This window comes from Culex quinquefasciatus, chromosome 3 (genome assembly GCF_015732765.1).
Source record: "Culex quinquefasciatus strain JHB chromosome 3, VPISU_Cqui_1.0_pri_paternal, whole genome shotgun sequence".
Classification (NCBI taxonomy): Eukaryota; Metazoa; Arthropoda; class Insecta; order Diptera; family Culicidae; genus Culex; species Culex quinquefasciatus.
This window is the reverse complement of record NC_051863.1, coordinates 69178729-69195685: the sequence shown is the minus strand read 5'-3', so window position 1 is coordinate 69195685 and position 16957 is coordinate 69178729. Positions and strand designations below refer to the sequence as shown.

General features: G+C 39.6%; 2 protein-coding genes across 2 annotated transcripts in view; one reads left to right on the top strand and one right to left on the bottom strand.

Annotated features, from left to right (window-relative positions):
- Positions 1–16957, bottom strand: part of LOC6046393 (rabankyrin-5) — a 76634-nt gene that overhangs the window by 8540 nt on the left and 51137 nt on the right. The gene's annotated exons all lie outside the window — the stretch shown is intronic.
- Positions 14440–16957, top strand: part of LOC6046394 — a 50746-nt gene continuing 48228 nt past the window's right edge. The window contains exon 1 of the mRNA XM_038260277.1: positions 14440–15446. Within this exon, the coding sequence (XP_038116205.1) occupies positions 15395–15446 (52 nt within the window). The 5' untranslated portion in view covers positions 14440–15394. The remainder of the gene's footprint in view (positions 15447–16957) is intronic.

The window sequence follows — 16957 nt, the reverse complement described above, 5'->3', positions numbered from 1 at the left end:
TTTGTCTTTGACCACTTTGTGATACGACGCAACGGCTTTGAGATATACAGTAATTTCTAAATTGCAAAATACAAAAATATTTAAATACCTTACGCCCTTCTCAAATGTTATTTTCGAGTACTATTGGCTCCATATACTTAACAATGGCTTATATAGGCCTAGGATAACATGTCTACAAAGTTTCATTGAAATCGGAGAGGGTAGGGTACAAAAGTACAAGAAAAAATCATGATTTGAGCTGGAAATGCTCAGTAAAGAACGAAAAGACCATCATGCAGAGCGAACAATTTGATTTCTTTTTGTTTAAGTCCATTTGTAAAACTTTGAAATAACATATTTTTTTAAGCAGTACTGCTGAGCTAAGAACATTATTTTTTTCAATGAGAAAAAGAAAAATCAGATAATAATTCAATCTTCTCTACAAGGAACATTTCCACCATAGTCTAACTAGCCGATGAATCAACTTTCCGAAGAAGACAATCTTTCTCACATTACCGCTAATCGAAGTCTGATCAAACGCGCATGTGGCGCTAAAACTCAATCACTCGTTAAGGCGTTTAAGCTTCCTACGTCAACGTAGCGGTGCAACCCCCGATGTTGCACATTCCAACCTAGGGTAAGTCGCCTCAAGGTGGACCGCGAGAAAGCAGGCAACTTCTCGCGTTTTGCTTTGTTTATGGATACTTCGAGGAAACGCACACGCCACGGGTTAATGTGTTTCTCGCATTCCCATGCGATACTCTTTTCTCTCTCTCTCTCTCTCTCTCTCTCTCTCTCTCTCTCTCTCTCTCTCTCTCTCTCTCATCTCATCACTGTACTTCCCTTTTCTGACCTGTTTTATCGCCGCGGCCTGGGACGGGACGGCTGGATAGAGTCTTCTTTTTGAGTGTTTACGTTTGTATTCTTCTTCTGTTTTTTTGCAAGAAAATTCGTGTTCGAAAACAAATATCAAGCAATCTGTGATTCAGATAGCTTGACAATTCAAATTTTCTTGATGATGTTTTTCAACTCAGTGCTCAAGCATGCGGATGACTTTTCTTTGGTTGAAATGTTGTTTAGTTTTCCTCGCAGAATTTGGCAGTTAAAATTTGCGGTTGGACGTGGGTGGAGAATCCTGAGTTTATGTTCCATCGTTTTACGGTGGATCCGTTCATAAGGAGCTGCCGGATACAAATTACTTGAAATGGTTAGCAAATCAAAGATGAGTCAAAAAATGTTCACTTCTTCATTTTTTATGTGTTTTTTATATGAAAGATTTTTAATTTTCATTTGGATGTGAAAAATGCAATACGATTCAAATGCGTTTTCTTCAGAGCCGTACCTAGGGTCCACGGCGCCCTTGGCGAAGCATCAATTTGGCGCCCCTCCAAATTTTTCATCATTTTGATATGTTTACTTAAATTTTCAGCGATTGCTTCAAAGAGTTTTAATAATATAATGGTAATTTATTGAATTTTATTTATTTGCGTTTAAGGACCACTTAACTCAAGAGTCATTCGGGTCCGAAGGTAATTGGTAATTTATTGAATAAATATAACAGCTCAAAAATCCAACCACAATTTAATTCTTTGAAGAATATTCAAATTAATGTTTTATTATTTTTAAACCATTTCAATCGATTTATATCTTTCCAATACAGATAGGTTGTAACGAAAAGGTGCTTTAGGATTAATGTTGACTGAAAATAGCAGAGTGTTGTTTTGTCAGATTTTGATCTGACCTAGCTTAAATTTCATTGTATCAGCATTTTCCTGCATTCCTGAAAAAATAGTTTAACTGATTAGAAAATGGACTCCTTTTCAAACTTGTTTTTGGATGGATTTCTTTTGAAACTATTTTTTTTTTCAATTTATTTTTGAAAACAATATTTCTCTTCTCTGTGACTGTGTTTTTTGATTGATATAAAATTCCTAAAATTTGTTTTTTGAAAATTCATAGCTTCAAACAAAGGCAATTAGTTTTTACCTTTTTAACACATTGAAATTTTTTGTGTTTATTTTTCGACATCTAAAGTTTCTTAAAATTTTGTATAAAAACCATTACACTCAAATAGAGGGTGACGAGCGGGAATTCCCGGGAAATCGACCATTTTTGGACCTCTCGATTCCCGGGAAATTTGGTCGAAGCAAAATTATATAAACAAATGAAAAAAAAATTGAAAATTCGAGATTGTTCAGAACATTGGGTGTTCAATGCAAGATGTTCAAGTTCGAATGAACCAATGCTTCTCTTATCTTCTAATTCAGAAAGTGTAAATTTTAACTTATTAAAAATTCCAATAACTATAATTGGGAAAACTTAAAATAATGTGGACCCCAAAATTAACCTTAAAGCATACTTCGCAGTAAGCCACAAGAAGAAAGTCTATTTTTTTATATTTTTGTTTATTATTTCTAAGAGTATAATTTTCATATCCTCTTTCAAGCATAGCAATTCTTATAATCCATTTTTTTTTATTCTTATTATTTTAATTCCGCTGTATCAAGGTAATTTCCTTTTTTGATGTCATGGAGTAATTTTGTGTTTCGCTTAAACCTCAATATTAAATTATATCTTTAAAAAAAAACTCTGGAAATCTTTGTAAAGTCCGCCAAATGTGAACATTCGGGTTTTCCGGATCACTATTTCTTCAATGCATATTTACAGTTTTAAAAAAGAAAAAAAAAATATTAAAATTGTTGTTTTGAGTCGCTATTTATTATATTGTAAAAATCCCGATACTGGGAAATTATATATTAGCTATTTTGTTATTTCACAAAAATCTAATAACAAGTTCATACAACAAGTTGTATTGCAGATTCAGAAAAAAATCAAGAAGTAGATCATAGTTCCCAAAAATAATGAGGCTACTAATTAACGATTCATTGAATAATCATGAATAAATCGTAACTGGATTCATTGAAAAGAAACACATTTATAACTTTTCTTTATACATTACTGGCACTATTGGCATAGTTATAAACACTACCAGGTCCCGGGAATTCCCGGGAAAATTCCAAATTCAACTCTCGATTCCCGGGAAATTGAAAATCTCGAGAATAGTCACCCTCTACACACAAAGCTTTTAGAACCGTTTGTGTAAATGTGAAAATTTGGGCGAAATTACACTGGATAGCCCAACACATGGAATCCATGAAATAAAAAAAAATGTATGTGAAAGATAAGCAACTTTATCCATTCCATTAAAACATAACAAAACAAAAAATTTCAAGGAAAATGTTACTAACATTCTTCAAATTATTGACCCTAGAAGCAAAATTAAGCGGAACTTTGTGTTTTCCCAAAAAATATTGCTGTTTTTGGAGTTGGAATTTTGCTTTGGTTTAAATTCTAATGGGTCCATGATAATGGTGTTTCTGCAAATCAAAATTATACAAGAAATTGTATAATATTTTACTTTTACGACTAAAAAGTTGGTGGGCATGCCAATTTATGCAACTTTGTCGAAGACACCCAAATTTTACTTTTTCACTCTTGCTACAAGCAATTGAATACAAGCAGCAGAATATAATATATTTAGAGCAATTTATGTGCTCTTAAAAAACCAACATTTTCATGTTGAAAAAAAAAAATATTTTGCTAGAAATTTATTAAGAGTCAAAGCATTTTTTGTGTTAGAAATATTCAATTCAAACTCTCCAGTATTTCGAAAACGTAGGCCAATCTCAACGCACAAGTTTGCATTTAAAACGATAAAAATATCTCAAATGCCATTTTCTTTAAACTTGAAATATCTTATTCTTTTTATTTCAGATTTTCAATAGAAATGTGTAAATTTCAATTAAATAGCTGATTATATAAAAAAAATAATACTTCAAAACATAAAAAAGCTTGATGGTTCCTGATGCTGGAAAAAATGGTGAAATTAAAATTGAATTTTATATACTGTAGTTGAAATATAAAATCTCTAGCTTTTTCAAAGAATTGTCATAAAACCCTGAAATTTTTGCCACTTGAGCGCTCCCTTTGATAAATGAATTGAGAGAATTTAATTTCAAATTTAATTCTGGTACAATTATTGAAATAGTTGATTTGGCGCCCCAAGTGTTATAAGTAATATTTGTAATATTCCGACCAAGATTATCGAGTTATTTTGTAGTCCTACTTTAAAATTTCGCGCCCCTTTTGTTCTGAATACCTTTCTAGGATTTTATAATAACATGACAAATTTGTACAATCATCGTTTTCGGCGCCCCCCAAGGGCTGGCGCCCTTGGCGGTCGCCAACTGCGCCAACCCCTAGGTACGGCGCTGGTTTTCTTACTTCAATCTAAAAAAATCCTAAAAAGCACACAAGCGAGCCTGCAAGTCATTAAATGGGAGGGGAGATTTTTTCTTAGATCTGCTCCTGTCGTTGTCCCGTTACGCAAAGAAAGTAAATAAATCTTTTCCAGTTCCCCAAAGAGGAGCACGTCGAATTTAACGGCAATTTTTACTCAACTTTAAAGAAAGTTAACATTCCATAGGTCGCACGCCCTAAGGTGTCAGAATCGAAAGAAATGGCTGGCAAAAATTCAAATTTGTACCAATTAATTCACTTCAAAGAGCAAAAAGTTTGTTTTTCAATTTGTGGCAAAGAGTTGAAATAAAAGGTGCGAAAAAAATCAAATAGGCTAAACTGTGGCCTTTTTCTTTGTTTACTCTTTAAATCCAGTACGATGTTGTTTCTTCACGCCACATTTTAATTTCATGGGAAGCACAGGTTTAATATTGTTCAATCTAGATGACATTTCTATGTAACGCGAAAAAAAATAACAATAGTTTTAAATGGGCAAAAGAATAGTCAGTTCATGAAATGTATTGTTTTTTAAAATGAAAATGCTGATAAGTCAACATTTTGTGTACGATAGAAATAAATGCCTTTCAATTGAAAATATTTTAAACAATCTAGGGGAAATTCTCGTATGTTTGGCAGGTTTAGCTCTCGCTCCTAACTCCATCCAATTTGCTGATTTTCACTATTTAAAAAACTAATTTTGCAAAACTTTTGATAGAAACTTGCTTGCTCACTTCTTATTGAGCTATTTATCACTCGATTTCAGTTGAAAACGCTTTTAATTAGCTTTAATTGAATGTCAAAGTTCTGACCTGCCAACATTAGAGGCACGCTGGAATTAGATGCTGTTCCCCTATTAATGCAATTTACAATTATTAATTTTTTTTAAATTTTTTTCAACTCAAATTACAATACTTCTCATTTTCTCCTAATAAGAAAGGACTGGTTTAGATTGACAGAAGCGGCCATGTTGAAAGTGGTTTAGTTTGACAATAGGTTTTTTTCTCTCTGTTTATCCCATCCCAGGCCGCGGCCAGCGGATTTCTTTTATTCGCTTCGTCACAGTAGAAATATTGTGAGTAAAGATCAGCTTTAGTTTTTCTCTCTCTGTTAGGATGATTCATAAAAAAAAGTTTTTTTTTGCTATCTTTTCGTACCCGCCATTTCGACGTCGCGAGAAAATCGCGTTTTAATGTTTGATCTTGAATAAACAAAAACGAAAGCACCCAATGTAAACAATAACAAACACGTTTTTTTTTTGGCTGACCATTATGTGCATTGTCCCGAAGTTTGGTTGAAGTTAGATGCTGGAGTCCCACTTGCATCAATTTTCAGGGAGTGACAAGATAGCACGACAAGATTGAAACTACTTTACTCATATGTAAAGTGACAAAATTGCACGGAGTTTTTTCAGATTTCGTTGAATATCTCAGAATTGAAATCGAATTTTGGGGATCTGTGAAGGTCATAAGATGAGGCATTGTGAGCTGAACGTTCTTAACTCAATTTGGCCAAAAATGCACGTACGACAAGTTAGCACGACGGTGACGATATGAAAGACAATAGCTTATAGGTCCTTTAGAAAAACTCTAGATGTGAAATTATTTAAAATGATAACATTACGTATGAAAAAAAAAAATACATAAGTTGCCAACACACTGTAAAAAAGTTAATCATTTAGTTTCTTCACAAAAAGGTAAACAATTAAATATTACCTGAAAAATGGAAAAATATCTTACTTCAGTTCAATCTTTTCTTCTTTATTTTTTTTTTAAATTCTAAATCTATTGAGGCTCTCACTTGAATATTTTGTAAAGTTTTTGTCGTTACTTCCAGTTCCAGTTCCAGTATTTTTTTTTCAATCAAAAAAGTCTATATTATCTTTTGATCTAGTAATATAAACTCTCTGTCTCTCTGTTATCTAATGAAATATGCTTAAATGATTGAGTGATGTATCATTATACTAAGCACACCACTAGCGTGCCCAGCTCTTTGAGGAAGGTGGGGCAAAAATATGAACGTTTTGAAAAATACGTCATTTGTGGACACCCCCTGACCAAATTTAGAACAAATTTCTGAGGATGGTGGGGCAGTTGCCCCAATAGGGTGGAATTGAAAATTGATTTTTTCAGCAACACATTTTTTGGGTCCCTTTTAGGGTCCCAAACAACCTCCCAACATTTTCGAGCAATTGTTTAGCCCACGATTGGCGTAAAGCGAATGAAATTTGTATGGAAATTACTGTGGAGAAACATGCGTTTTCATATTTTTGATTCTACAAAATTCATGTTTTATTATTTTATGAAACTAACACCGTAGAAGGCTATAGCCCTGGATGTCCTTAACAACTCTCCCGAAGTCAATATGGTGCTAAATTGCTTCTAACAAAAGTTACAGATCGTTCAAGAGAGACATTTCGAAATACTCGAAAAAAAAACATACTTTTTGCCAACACTGCCAAGTCAAGCGGAATCTTTCAAAAAATATAATATATTTGAGGATTTGGGGTGCAACTTAACAAAATAATGTCTTCTAAACAATTCTTCACATCAATTTTAAGTAAGGTTAATCAAGATATAAGAACAAAATGTCTGTTTTGTATTTAATGGTTCCTTTGGCAATGTTGGCAGAAAGTTTGAGTTTCACTGATTATTTCAGTACACTACTTTTGAAAACTCTGTATCTTTTTATGAAGCACTTTAGCACCATACTACGGTGTTAGTTTCATAAAATAAAAGAACATGAATTTTGTAAATTAAAAAATGAGAAAATGCAAGTTTCCCCATAGTATATTCCATACAAATTTCATTCACCTTGCGCCAATCGTGGACTTAACTAAAATACAAATTATTCGCTCTACAGCATTGCCTTGGCGTTCTCGATTGAGAGATTTCTACTCGAAAATAGGTGTCCGAAGGTTTGATTGTTGAGGCAATTGCAAACTTTTTTCCTAGCTTCCATCCACCCCGGGATTTGAACTGACGACCTTTGGATTGTGTGTTCAACTGCCTACCAGCGGCTCCACCGAGACAGGACCCAGGGAGACGACTCCTACACCTGGATTGAGCTTTCGACCTAACCCTTGAGGTTAGACCGGGCCAACATTTACTTCCCCATCCGACGGAAGACGTGGTCTGACAAATCTCGTCTCGAAAAATGCCACCGGTACCTTCTGGGATCGAACCCAGGCCGACTGGGTGAGGGGCAATCACGCATACCCATACACCACGAGTCCCGGCTTGGACTTAACTAATCGTTCCCAAATTTTGGGAGGTTGTAAGGGACCCTAAAAGGGACCCAATAAATGTGTTGCTGATTGGATTTTTATCATTTTTAATTTTCCCATATAACTAGATTCCAACCTCAGAATCCTCTCTGCGGTAAACATAACGTAGTAGTTCTTGTCGCTTTAAATTTTGTAATACATTTGTCTTTACGATAGCACATAGGATGACTTGTGAAACGTGGACCGATTCGGATGTAGGCGGATTTTCCGGGTTTGGACTTTAGAATGGATTTAGACCAACCATAAGGTCTTACAAAAGACGTCAAATAACATCACCATACTGAAAACGGCGTTTGAATTCAATGTATTTTTCGAATTATGAGAAAAATGTAAATTTATTGACAAAACCACGCAAATGTTGTTTATTTCGAAGTTTTTAAATAAGTTAAGATGTTACTACCACGGTAAACAAACAACAACGGAACCTTCATATCGTTTAGATGCTTTATGGTAGAAGTGTTAAATTAAAATCAACTTGGGGGCAGAATGGAAAACCATCAAAAGTTACGAAATTTGAGCTAAATGGATTATTTCACTTCTTGTAGCTTCACAAATCACGTTTAATGAAACATTAGTTGATTTTTTAGTTGTTTTGATGCTTTTTTGTAAAAATAGTGTCTTATTGCAACATATTAACACTATTTTCGAAAATGTTTGTTTTGGTAATTGACAATTTTTATAAAAGTGGTCTAACTTCAGGAAACTATGTTCGAAAGGTCCCTTAAGTTATTTCTCATCTCTCTTCAACCATGTATGAGACGAAATGGCTTGTTTTCTAAGGTGGCTCATTCTGCCCCGCACCCAAGGGGTTGGAAACTCTTAGAGCTATAATTATTATGTTAACCAGTATATCAAAATATATGTTCGGGAGCTCGGGAGCCTCACTGTAGGTTAGAGTAGGACAGCAAAACGATAACTTGACCAGAACCAACATCTCACGGGTCCAGGGAATGATCTCTCTCAGGGAGTTGCGATCACTTCTCTGAGATAACACAATTGTACTCTTATTACGCAATCTACGACAATTAGGCTAATTATCAGCTCTTTGGGATAGGTCAGGATCAGTACAAACCGAACCATGGTCGGGTAACGAGGCCACGGGTGCCTCCGCGCGTTCCGCGCCCCAGTCGGATACTGGAAACTTAATAACTACGACTAACTTAGAACTACTGTAAATATAGCGCGATTAAGTAGAAAATATACGTGTTTGGTGTAAATGTGCGTTTTACTGGCTCTACGGTCGGACTAGAGCCCTGGACAACCCCAAGAAGTGACCAACCAAGTTCTCCAAAGGATTTACGACCCGGACGAGGAACAGGACCACAGGAAACGACCCAGCGAACTCCTCGTTAACAATTTCTGTGTTGGGCAGGAAGGCTCGGCCCCAACATAATGGTCCTTCGAACCGGATCCAGGATGGATCCGGCCCGGGGAGAACGCTGCGTCTATGGATGGAAGGACAAAGGGATTCGGCCATCGCGGATGGAATTGGCGCTAGTTGGAGCTAACACCACCACTAGCAATCGGTTTGTACAAAGCCCGCTCTAGTACCACGTACTTGTTGGATTTGCGCCAAGGCAAATGGCGTTCTTTAACCCTATGGACCGCGATGGATGATTACAAGCACCACACTGGCCGGTGGTCAACTCTACGCCAACGGATGGCTCACTTCTGGTCGATTTGCGGGATTTGGATTTCCCGTCGAAGTTCAACTTTATCATCATGGACCAAACGAGATCGAGTTGAATCTGGAACAACACGGATTTGCTGCTTCTAGACAGTTCATCGGGAGCTGTTACGGATCTGGAGGAGGTCGTACTAAACCAACCCAGCTCGGACAATACTGAACCTGCTCGGCAGTCAGTTTTCCAGGTAAATATTAGTTCAGTATATGTCGCATGCCGAAGCAAGCAACTACTCGGTTCTAACACCAAATTCCATTTCGCCAAACACCACTACACGCCCGCATCGAGTGATCGTTGTCGATGTGGAATCGGCATAGAGGTTACGCGATCACGCAGATCATCAAGATCGTCGGATTACCACCACTTGGAAGTTCATCGCATCACCACAACTACTCGGAAGGTTGCCGTATTGGTTACACGGCTAGGGATCTACATACAGTCCACTGGTCTGGATACTGTGCACTACTACTCGTGTGCCAACCTACTAACACGTGATCGTCATCGCATGATCGCAAGGAACTGCGAAAGTGTGGCATTGTGTGGATATGGAACGATCATCACTACACCCAAGGCAGCTCGTTCACACACACTCAACGAGGGAAATCCTTTACTTCCAAAGGCTTAACTGGGACCAACTGTGAGAGATGGTCCACATACTTTCAACATCTGGACAAGGCTTGACGAGTCGCGTGGGAGTACAATTATTATCTCTCGCCAAGTCTTTCAACCCAAGCTACCAGGAGTCCAGTCGGCGAGGATAACCATCAAGTCCGACTCAACATCTCGGGAACCACACAATCAAACAATTACTACTTCGAATTGTTTACTTTTGGTCGCTCGCACCACGTGACTGATCGGAACGGGATCGGTTCGGGACGTCTCGCAGCACGAAGAGGAGGCACATGCAAGTGTTTTGTAAGGTAAAGATGGCTATTGTATATGTCCGCCGAAGCCGGACATCGGATCTACACACACTCAGATTCGTTTCTATCCTCTTCTACATGTTGCTGCTCGTCGACTGATTGAGAAATGCGGGAAGGGCTCGCTGGACAGCAAGCACGGGAAACATCTGATACTGGTTCTGGAAAACGTCTATGGTGACGTCACACACCTCATTCATCTCGGTTGGAACACCATTCAACAACTACCACGGCAGGGTTGTGGATGCGAATGTTGCCAAGGGCGACGTTTTGGAGTTATGCAGAATCCACACTACCAAGGTTTATCGTAGCCAAGGACGGTTATGACAGGGTGCTACTCTGGGCAGGGTCCGGAGTTCGGAGCGCAGGCGTGGCTCAGGGAGGCTGAACCATGTCTACCAAGCGTGACGTCATTGGGACGTCATCGACCACGATCGGCGAACGGTCGCCACGTGGCATTGGATACAAGCGTGGCCACAAGGAATGCCACCACCCACTGACCGGTCCAAGGCCAGGGTCCAGGATCCCACCTGGACATGCGGAGCACTGGGCTCCCACCCCAAGCAGCCAAGGACACGCTGCACATTCCCGAAACAAGGGTTCAGGATCCCACCTGAACAAACGGAGCACCCAGCTCCCATCCAAAGCAGCTGAGGACGCGCTGCACAATCCAACCAAGGGTTCAGGGTCCAACCTGGACAAGCGGAGCACTGGGCTCCCATCCCAAGCAGTCAGGAGCACTGCAACCTCTAGAGTGGTCACTCTAGAGGCAAGCTGACGTCACTGGGACGTCATCCAAAGGTTTCGGGAAACGGTCATCCCACCTACGCGAGTGCTGCGTCACTGGGACGCGCACACCTGGCGAAAGAGTCCAATGGAAGGATTTTTGATTCAGCCAACCAACCGGCGATCTGGTCACCAAGGACGATACCAGATCATGTGACCACTGCAAGGGCAGCTGGTGAAGCATTCCCACGGGTGGAATCATAGGTCAAAGCGAACACCACGGAGCAAGGGTTCCGGTTCCTACGGATTCAAAATATCGGGCCAGCGGAGCAACGGGCTCCCATCCCACGTGCAGTCCAGGACGAACTCTACGACCACGTTACAACAGGGCAAGCGAAGAGTGGACTTCCACCCTCCAAGCAGTTAACGGAGCACTGCGCATACACACACCCACGACACTTCCTGTGTCCGGTTCCGGTGTCAACTCAAGCAGTTGAGGATACACTGCAACTACCAAGGGTTCAGCCTCGTCAACGGAAAGGCTGTTCGCAAGAACGCGAGGATCGGTATTGGTTTCGGTGATCACTTCGCTTGGAGAATCCACAAACTACCACATCCACACGCGACGTCGTCGAGGGCTCGGCAATCGGTCGTCGACTGCTGAGACACAGCAAAAAGGGAAGCACACCTACGGAGTATGGGCTCCGGTTACATCGAGATTCAGTTGGCAGAGCAGGGGCTCTCACGGCACACCAGCAGCGGGAGAGCTGCTTTCCAATGAACCCGGTTCTGCTGACAGTGAAGGTGGTATCACTGCAAGATTCCAAAGACGTCTGGCTGAGATGACGGCGTCAACCGACGTCGTACAACAACGGTGAATCAAGGCGGCGGGACTACAAGTGTTGTACAACACCTGCATCGGCGGTCAAGGTCTACAGGCACATCCGGTCGAGGACTCGATGGTGCACTACCAACAGGAGCGTACACGGCGTGCGCTGGCAAGGATCAGCGGCAGGACGCAGCTGATTATCAACGGTTAGGAGAACCAGGGACGGACCACACCTGCACAGCATTGATGGAGAGTCGTTGTGAATCAGTCACATGACTGGGAGCATTCAATTGGGGGAAGGAAAACTACATCAATGAACTGCTAGGAGGTCAACAAATTATCTTGAGTCACTCCACGTTACCAAACGGTGGGTGAGCAATTAAGTCATGGATCAAACCAACTTGGACCAGGTTTAGGTACACCAACTTTAGACACATTTTTTCAATATTTGTAACAGTTTTGACCATGTTTGTGTACATATTTTTGGATTTTAACTTATGTAATAGGAGTTCAGAAATTTTAGGGGAAATTTCAGGGTGGGTGAGAATGTTCGGGAGCTCAGGAGCCTCACTGTAGGTTAGAGTAGGACAGCAAAACGATAACTTGACCAGAACCAACATCTCACGGGTCCAGGGAATGATCTCTCTCAGGAGTTGCGATCACTTCTCTGAGATAACACAATTGTACTCTTATTACGCAATCTACGACAATTAGGCTAATTATCAGCTCTTTGGGATAGGTCAGGATCAGTACAAACCGAACCATGGTCGGGTAACGAGGCCAGGTGCCTCCGCGCGTTCCGCGCCCCAGTCGGATACTGGAAACTTAATAACTACGACTAACTTAGAACTACTGTAAATATAGCGCGATTAAGTAGAAAATATACGTGTTTGGTGTAAATGTGCGTTTTACTGGCTCTACGGTCGGACTAGAGCCCTGGACAACCCCAAGAAGTGACCAACCAAGTTCTCCAAAGGATTTACGACCCGGACGAGGAACAGGACCACAGGAAACGACCCAGCGAACTCCTCGTTAACAATTTCTGTGTTGGGCAGGAAGGCTCGGCCCCAACAATATATGTTAGTATACTTATTATTTCCTTTACATATCGCCAGTATACTAACCAATATAATGAGAGTATCTTAATATACTAACAGTTTGTTGCTTTTCGGTTAGTATACTAACAAGTATACTGGAATATCGTTAGTATACTCTAGAGGTGGGCAAAACCGCTCTTTTTTAGGAGCCGCTCATTTTCGTTCGCTCATTAAAAAGAGCCGCTCTTTTGAACGGCTCTTTCGCTCTTTTTCAAAATTTTGATAAAAAGGTTATTTTTAAGAATTTTCAATATATTTTCACATTAGATACTGGCAAAGTTAAATCATTTGAAAAAATATCTAAAACTAAGAAGATGTCCTTAAAAACCATAGGTCTTGGCGGTCTCTATGTCAAGATTACTACTCGAACCTACGGTTTAAATAATTGAATGGCATCCAAACTTAAATATAGGATTTTGGAGAAATTGCTATCAATTTTAAAATTGCGTTTATTTTTGCTAAAATTGAAGTAATGCAGACATTTTATTTGGAGAAAATATTCTGTGAACTCTTTTCTACACTCTGATTTAATCGATGAAGTCTATAAATCGGGTTTAATCGGGCAAGAGAATTTATTTTTTCTTCAAAATCTCTCAGCTATTTAGTAATTTTTAGGTAACAAGTTACAAGCTAAGCAATTTTAAATGCTCAAATTTTTATTCGGGTAATACTTTATTGTACGAGCAGTTGTATAATGAAAAGTTTTTCTCATTTTGTTTAGAAAATCATTTACTTTTGGAAGAAAAGTAGGAAACTGAAAATGAGTTTGAAAACTTTTAAGTGACAATGCTATATTTGGATTAATTTTTATCAGCAATTATTTTTCAATTCGGAATTGCATTTTCAATTCTAAAAACAAATTTTATGCTTCAATTTGTTCGATATTTAATAAATTATATTTATAACAAGTTGAAAAATCATTCCATCTTGGAACGGTTATTTCAAAGGACGGAGTTTAAAAAAGAACCGCGGTTCTTTTTTTGTGAGCCATGGTTCGTTCGCTCTTTTTAGTGAACCGGTTCTTTGAGCGGCTCACTCTTTTTTTGCCCACCTCTAGTATACTCAGTATTCTTAAGTAATATTAGAGATTCCAGCCCCTTGCCCGCACCCTGGAAAAGTAGTCGAAAAACATTTTTTTTTAATTGCATCAAAAATAGTTTTAAGCTATACAAGTGTACAACATTGGAGGGAACATCCCAAAGCATAAATCTTCTACACTGAATTCATAAATTTGTATGTTTATCTATGGTCTTTGGTGCATTTTCTTTACTTCTTCCAAACTTTAAATACTTTGCATGTTTCATCACAAAATGTACATAGTGCCCAAGAGATGTAAATATTTTTTTTTACATACTGAAATTGTGTGCGGACTCATTCTAAACTTGAATTCTAGAAATAGATCTCCGAAGAATAAAGCGCAAATCAAAGAAAAATATTTGTTATTTTTTTATATCTTGAACCAACCTAACCTTCTTTCTCTCTCTCTCTCAAAGTTTCTACTCCACGCACCCTATCCCAGCACCGCTCCATGCCGTTGTTGTTGATCAACTTTCAACTCCCCATCGCTCAGGCAGCATCAGCCGAGCAACATGTGCTGCTGCTCCTTAGCCGGCTTGCAGCAGCAGCGGCAACAAAACACAGCCGTTCAGTGTGAATCAAGCTTCCGCAGCGATAACAACCGTCAACGACGCGTCACGCCAATACGCCAACTTTGATCTGATTTTCGATCTTTTCAAAAGTCGGCTCATTCTAAGCGCGCGCGCTTGCGATGATCTAGTCGTCGACTGATCGACCACGTGGAATGAATCACACCCGATCGCGATCGTCCATTAGATTGTTAGCTGTTGAACCAGTTGATCCGGGCACTTCAAAACTGATCATCACCAAAGATCGTTTTCTCTTCGATTAACCGGTGGTGGTTGTGAAATTCGGAGAGCGAGAAAGGGTGAAAACCGCCGTGGTCAAGAGAAAGCAACGTCGAGTTGAGTTGCAGCGATTTTGGGCAGGAAAAGGAAAAGCGAAATCGTGAGAGCCGACACGGTTCGAAGAAGCGTTTCGTGCTGTGGTGCAGCAGTAGCTGGGAACGGTGGTCCGGGAATACAGACCGTAAAGTCGGGCCTGACCTTGATAGTCGCGTCGCGCACGCGGTCGTTGAACGGTCGATACGGCGACGTTTTCGACGAACGACTTTCGTTCACTGTTTCGGGTAGCAATTCTCCGAGAATTGTTTGTGTTCAGTGTTTTGTGGGAGTTATGATTAATCGTGCTAAATTTGTATTCTGTGTGTGAGCTCGAGAAAAAAAAAGTCACTGAAGAAGCGAAAATCTCAGTCTCACAAAGGCAGCGTTTGTGTCTCAGGTTCGTGGACCGTTTTAGCACGCGCACGCGGAACCACTTGTGCACGAGACCGCCTGAGTTGTGTGACTAACGGGAGTACAAACGGGGAAATTGATGAGAAGTATTCTTTGCAACGGCGCAGCTGAGACGACGACCAAGACCAAGTCATACACAGAATCGCGAATTGCTTGGAGCGTTCCCGGAGAAGAACCCTGCGAAGTTTCACACAATCACAAGAAATGGATCGGCAAAGTGTTGCACTGGCCACGGTGCTACTGCTGCTGGTTATAGGTAATTATCCGACCACCACACCGTACAGTTTCATGAACAGCTGACGAAGGTACGAGGGACTATGGAAGGGAGTTGGGGGATGCAAATATAATGAAAATAAACCGTGACTTGGCAGCGGCGTGTAGGATGGTCTACTTTTGCATTGCGGATCATCTAAGAAGAGAGAGAGAGTACACGATTTGTTTGATTTTGCAATGAGGTGGTGGTTGCTTGAAACTGATTCTGCTCTTTGGAGTACCCTGCAGGGAACGTTCCTCAAAGGGTACGGTAGGATGTAACGATGACCTACTTCTTGGACGGAGGTATCCATTTATCATTTTTCTTGGTTTCATCTTTTTGATACGAATGAAGTTCAGAGATGAAATTTAAAAAAGTAGACCATAATGGACACTAATTTTAGAACTTTGTTAAAAAATCTTTCGACTGAAAATTTTGTTTGGATAGGGGTACCAATACAATCCAGTCTCGATTATCCGAAGGCCTTTTAAAAATTTCACTTCCGATACTAAAAACTTCGGTGAAGCGAATCACAAAAAATATATTTTGTTTCGTTATTTTATTTTTGATTGTTGTGTATGACTTATAAACTACTCTAAAATGATTTAAAATTTTCAAATCCGAGATGGCGGTGATGAATATTGAACAAATGCATTTTGAAATTGAATTGGCAATCAACTATTCAAATTTGACTAAAATGTGATCGTAGTATTCGAATTTAATGTTAAAAATAAGAAGATAAAAAATGAAAAATTAACATTCTTACTTCATGACTCGATTATCCGAGTTCCCAAATAAACCGTTGGTCCCTTCGGATAATATAAACTTCAGATAATCGAGTCTGGACTGTTCTGCTCTATACATTGTTAGTCGGGGAAATATACCCTTTCTCAGCCTATTGCTATTATCGGCAATGTAATAAATTGCGCAAATAAAAGTGAGCTTAACTCTTTATTGCACAATCCAGATCGCAAAATAATATGGAAAATGGATTTTTCGAAAAATTTTGAAGTTTTGGAGCTTAGGTGTCTCCAAAAGGGTTGTTTCCAAGGGTCCTGATTGCTCAAAATCAACCACTCCATTCGCGAGCACAAATAGCAGGCGACGCGATACTGCCCTGATGAATTCCTACTGTTTGTCACTTTGAAACCATTCGCTCCCGAACACTCTCTTTTCTACTCTCCTTCTCTTTCTGATCAGCTCAGTCTCCGAACGGCTCAGGCAGGCCGAACGTCGCCGATCACTCTAAACTGAAAACATTTTTCCTCTGATGCGCTGCGTTATATTCATTGATTTGAATTGCCTAAAATCAATGTTATCAATTAAATTGTGCATTTATTTTGATTTCATAACATTATAGACACCATTCAAAGAAACTTCCATCAAGAAAAAATCAAATTGATGGCAAACTGAGGGCGTGAAGACAAAAAGACTGCCGCTCTGGCATTTTGTGAGAATGGTTCTTCGCTGAGCATGGTAGTGTGTGAGTGTCGTCGAGCGACGGAGTAGGCGTA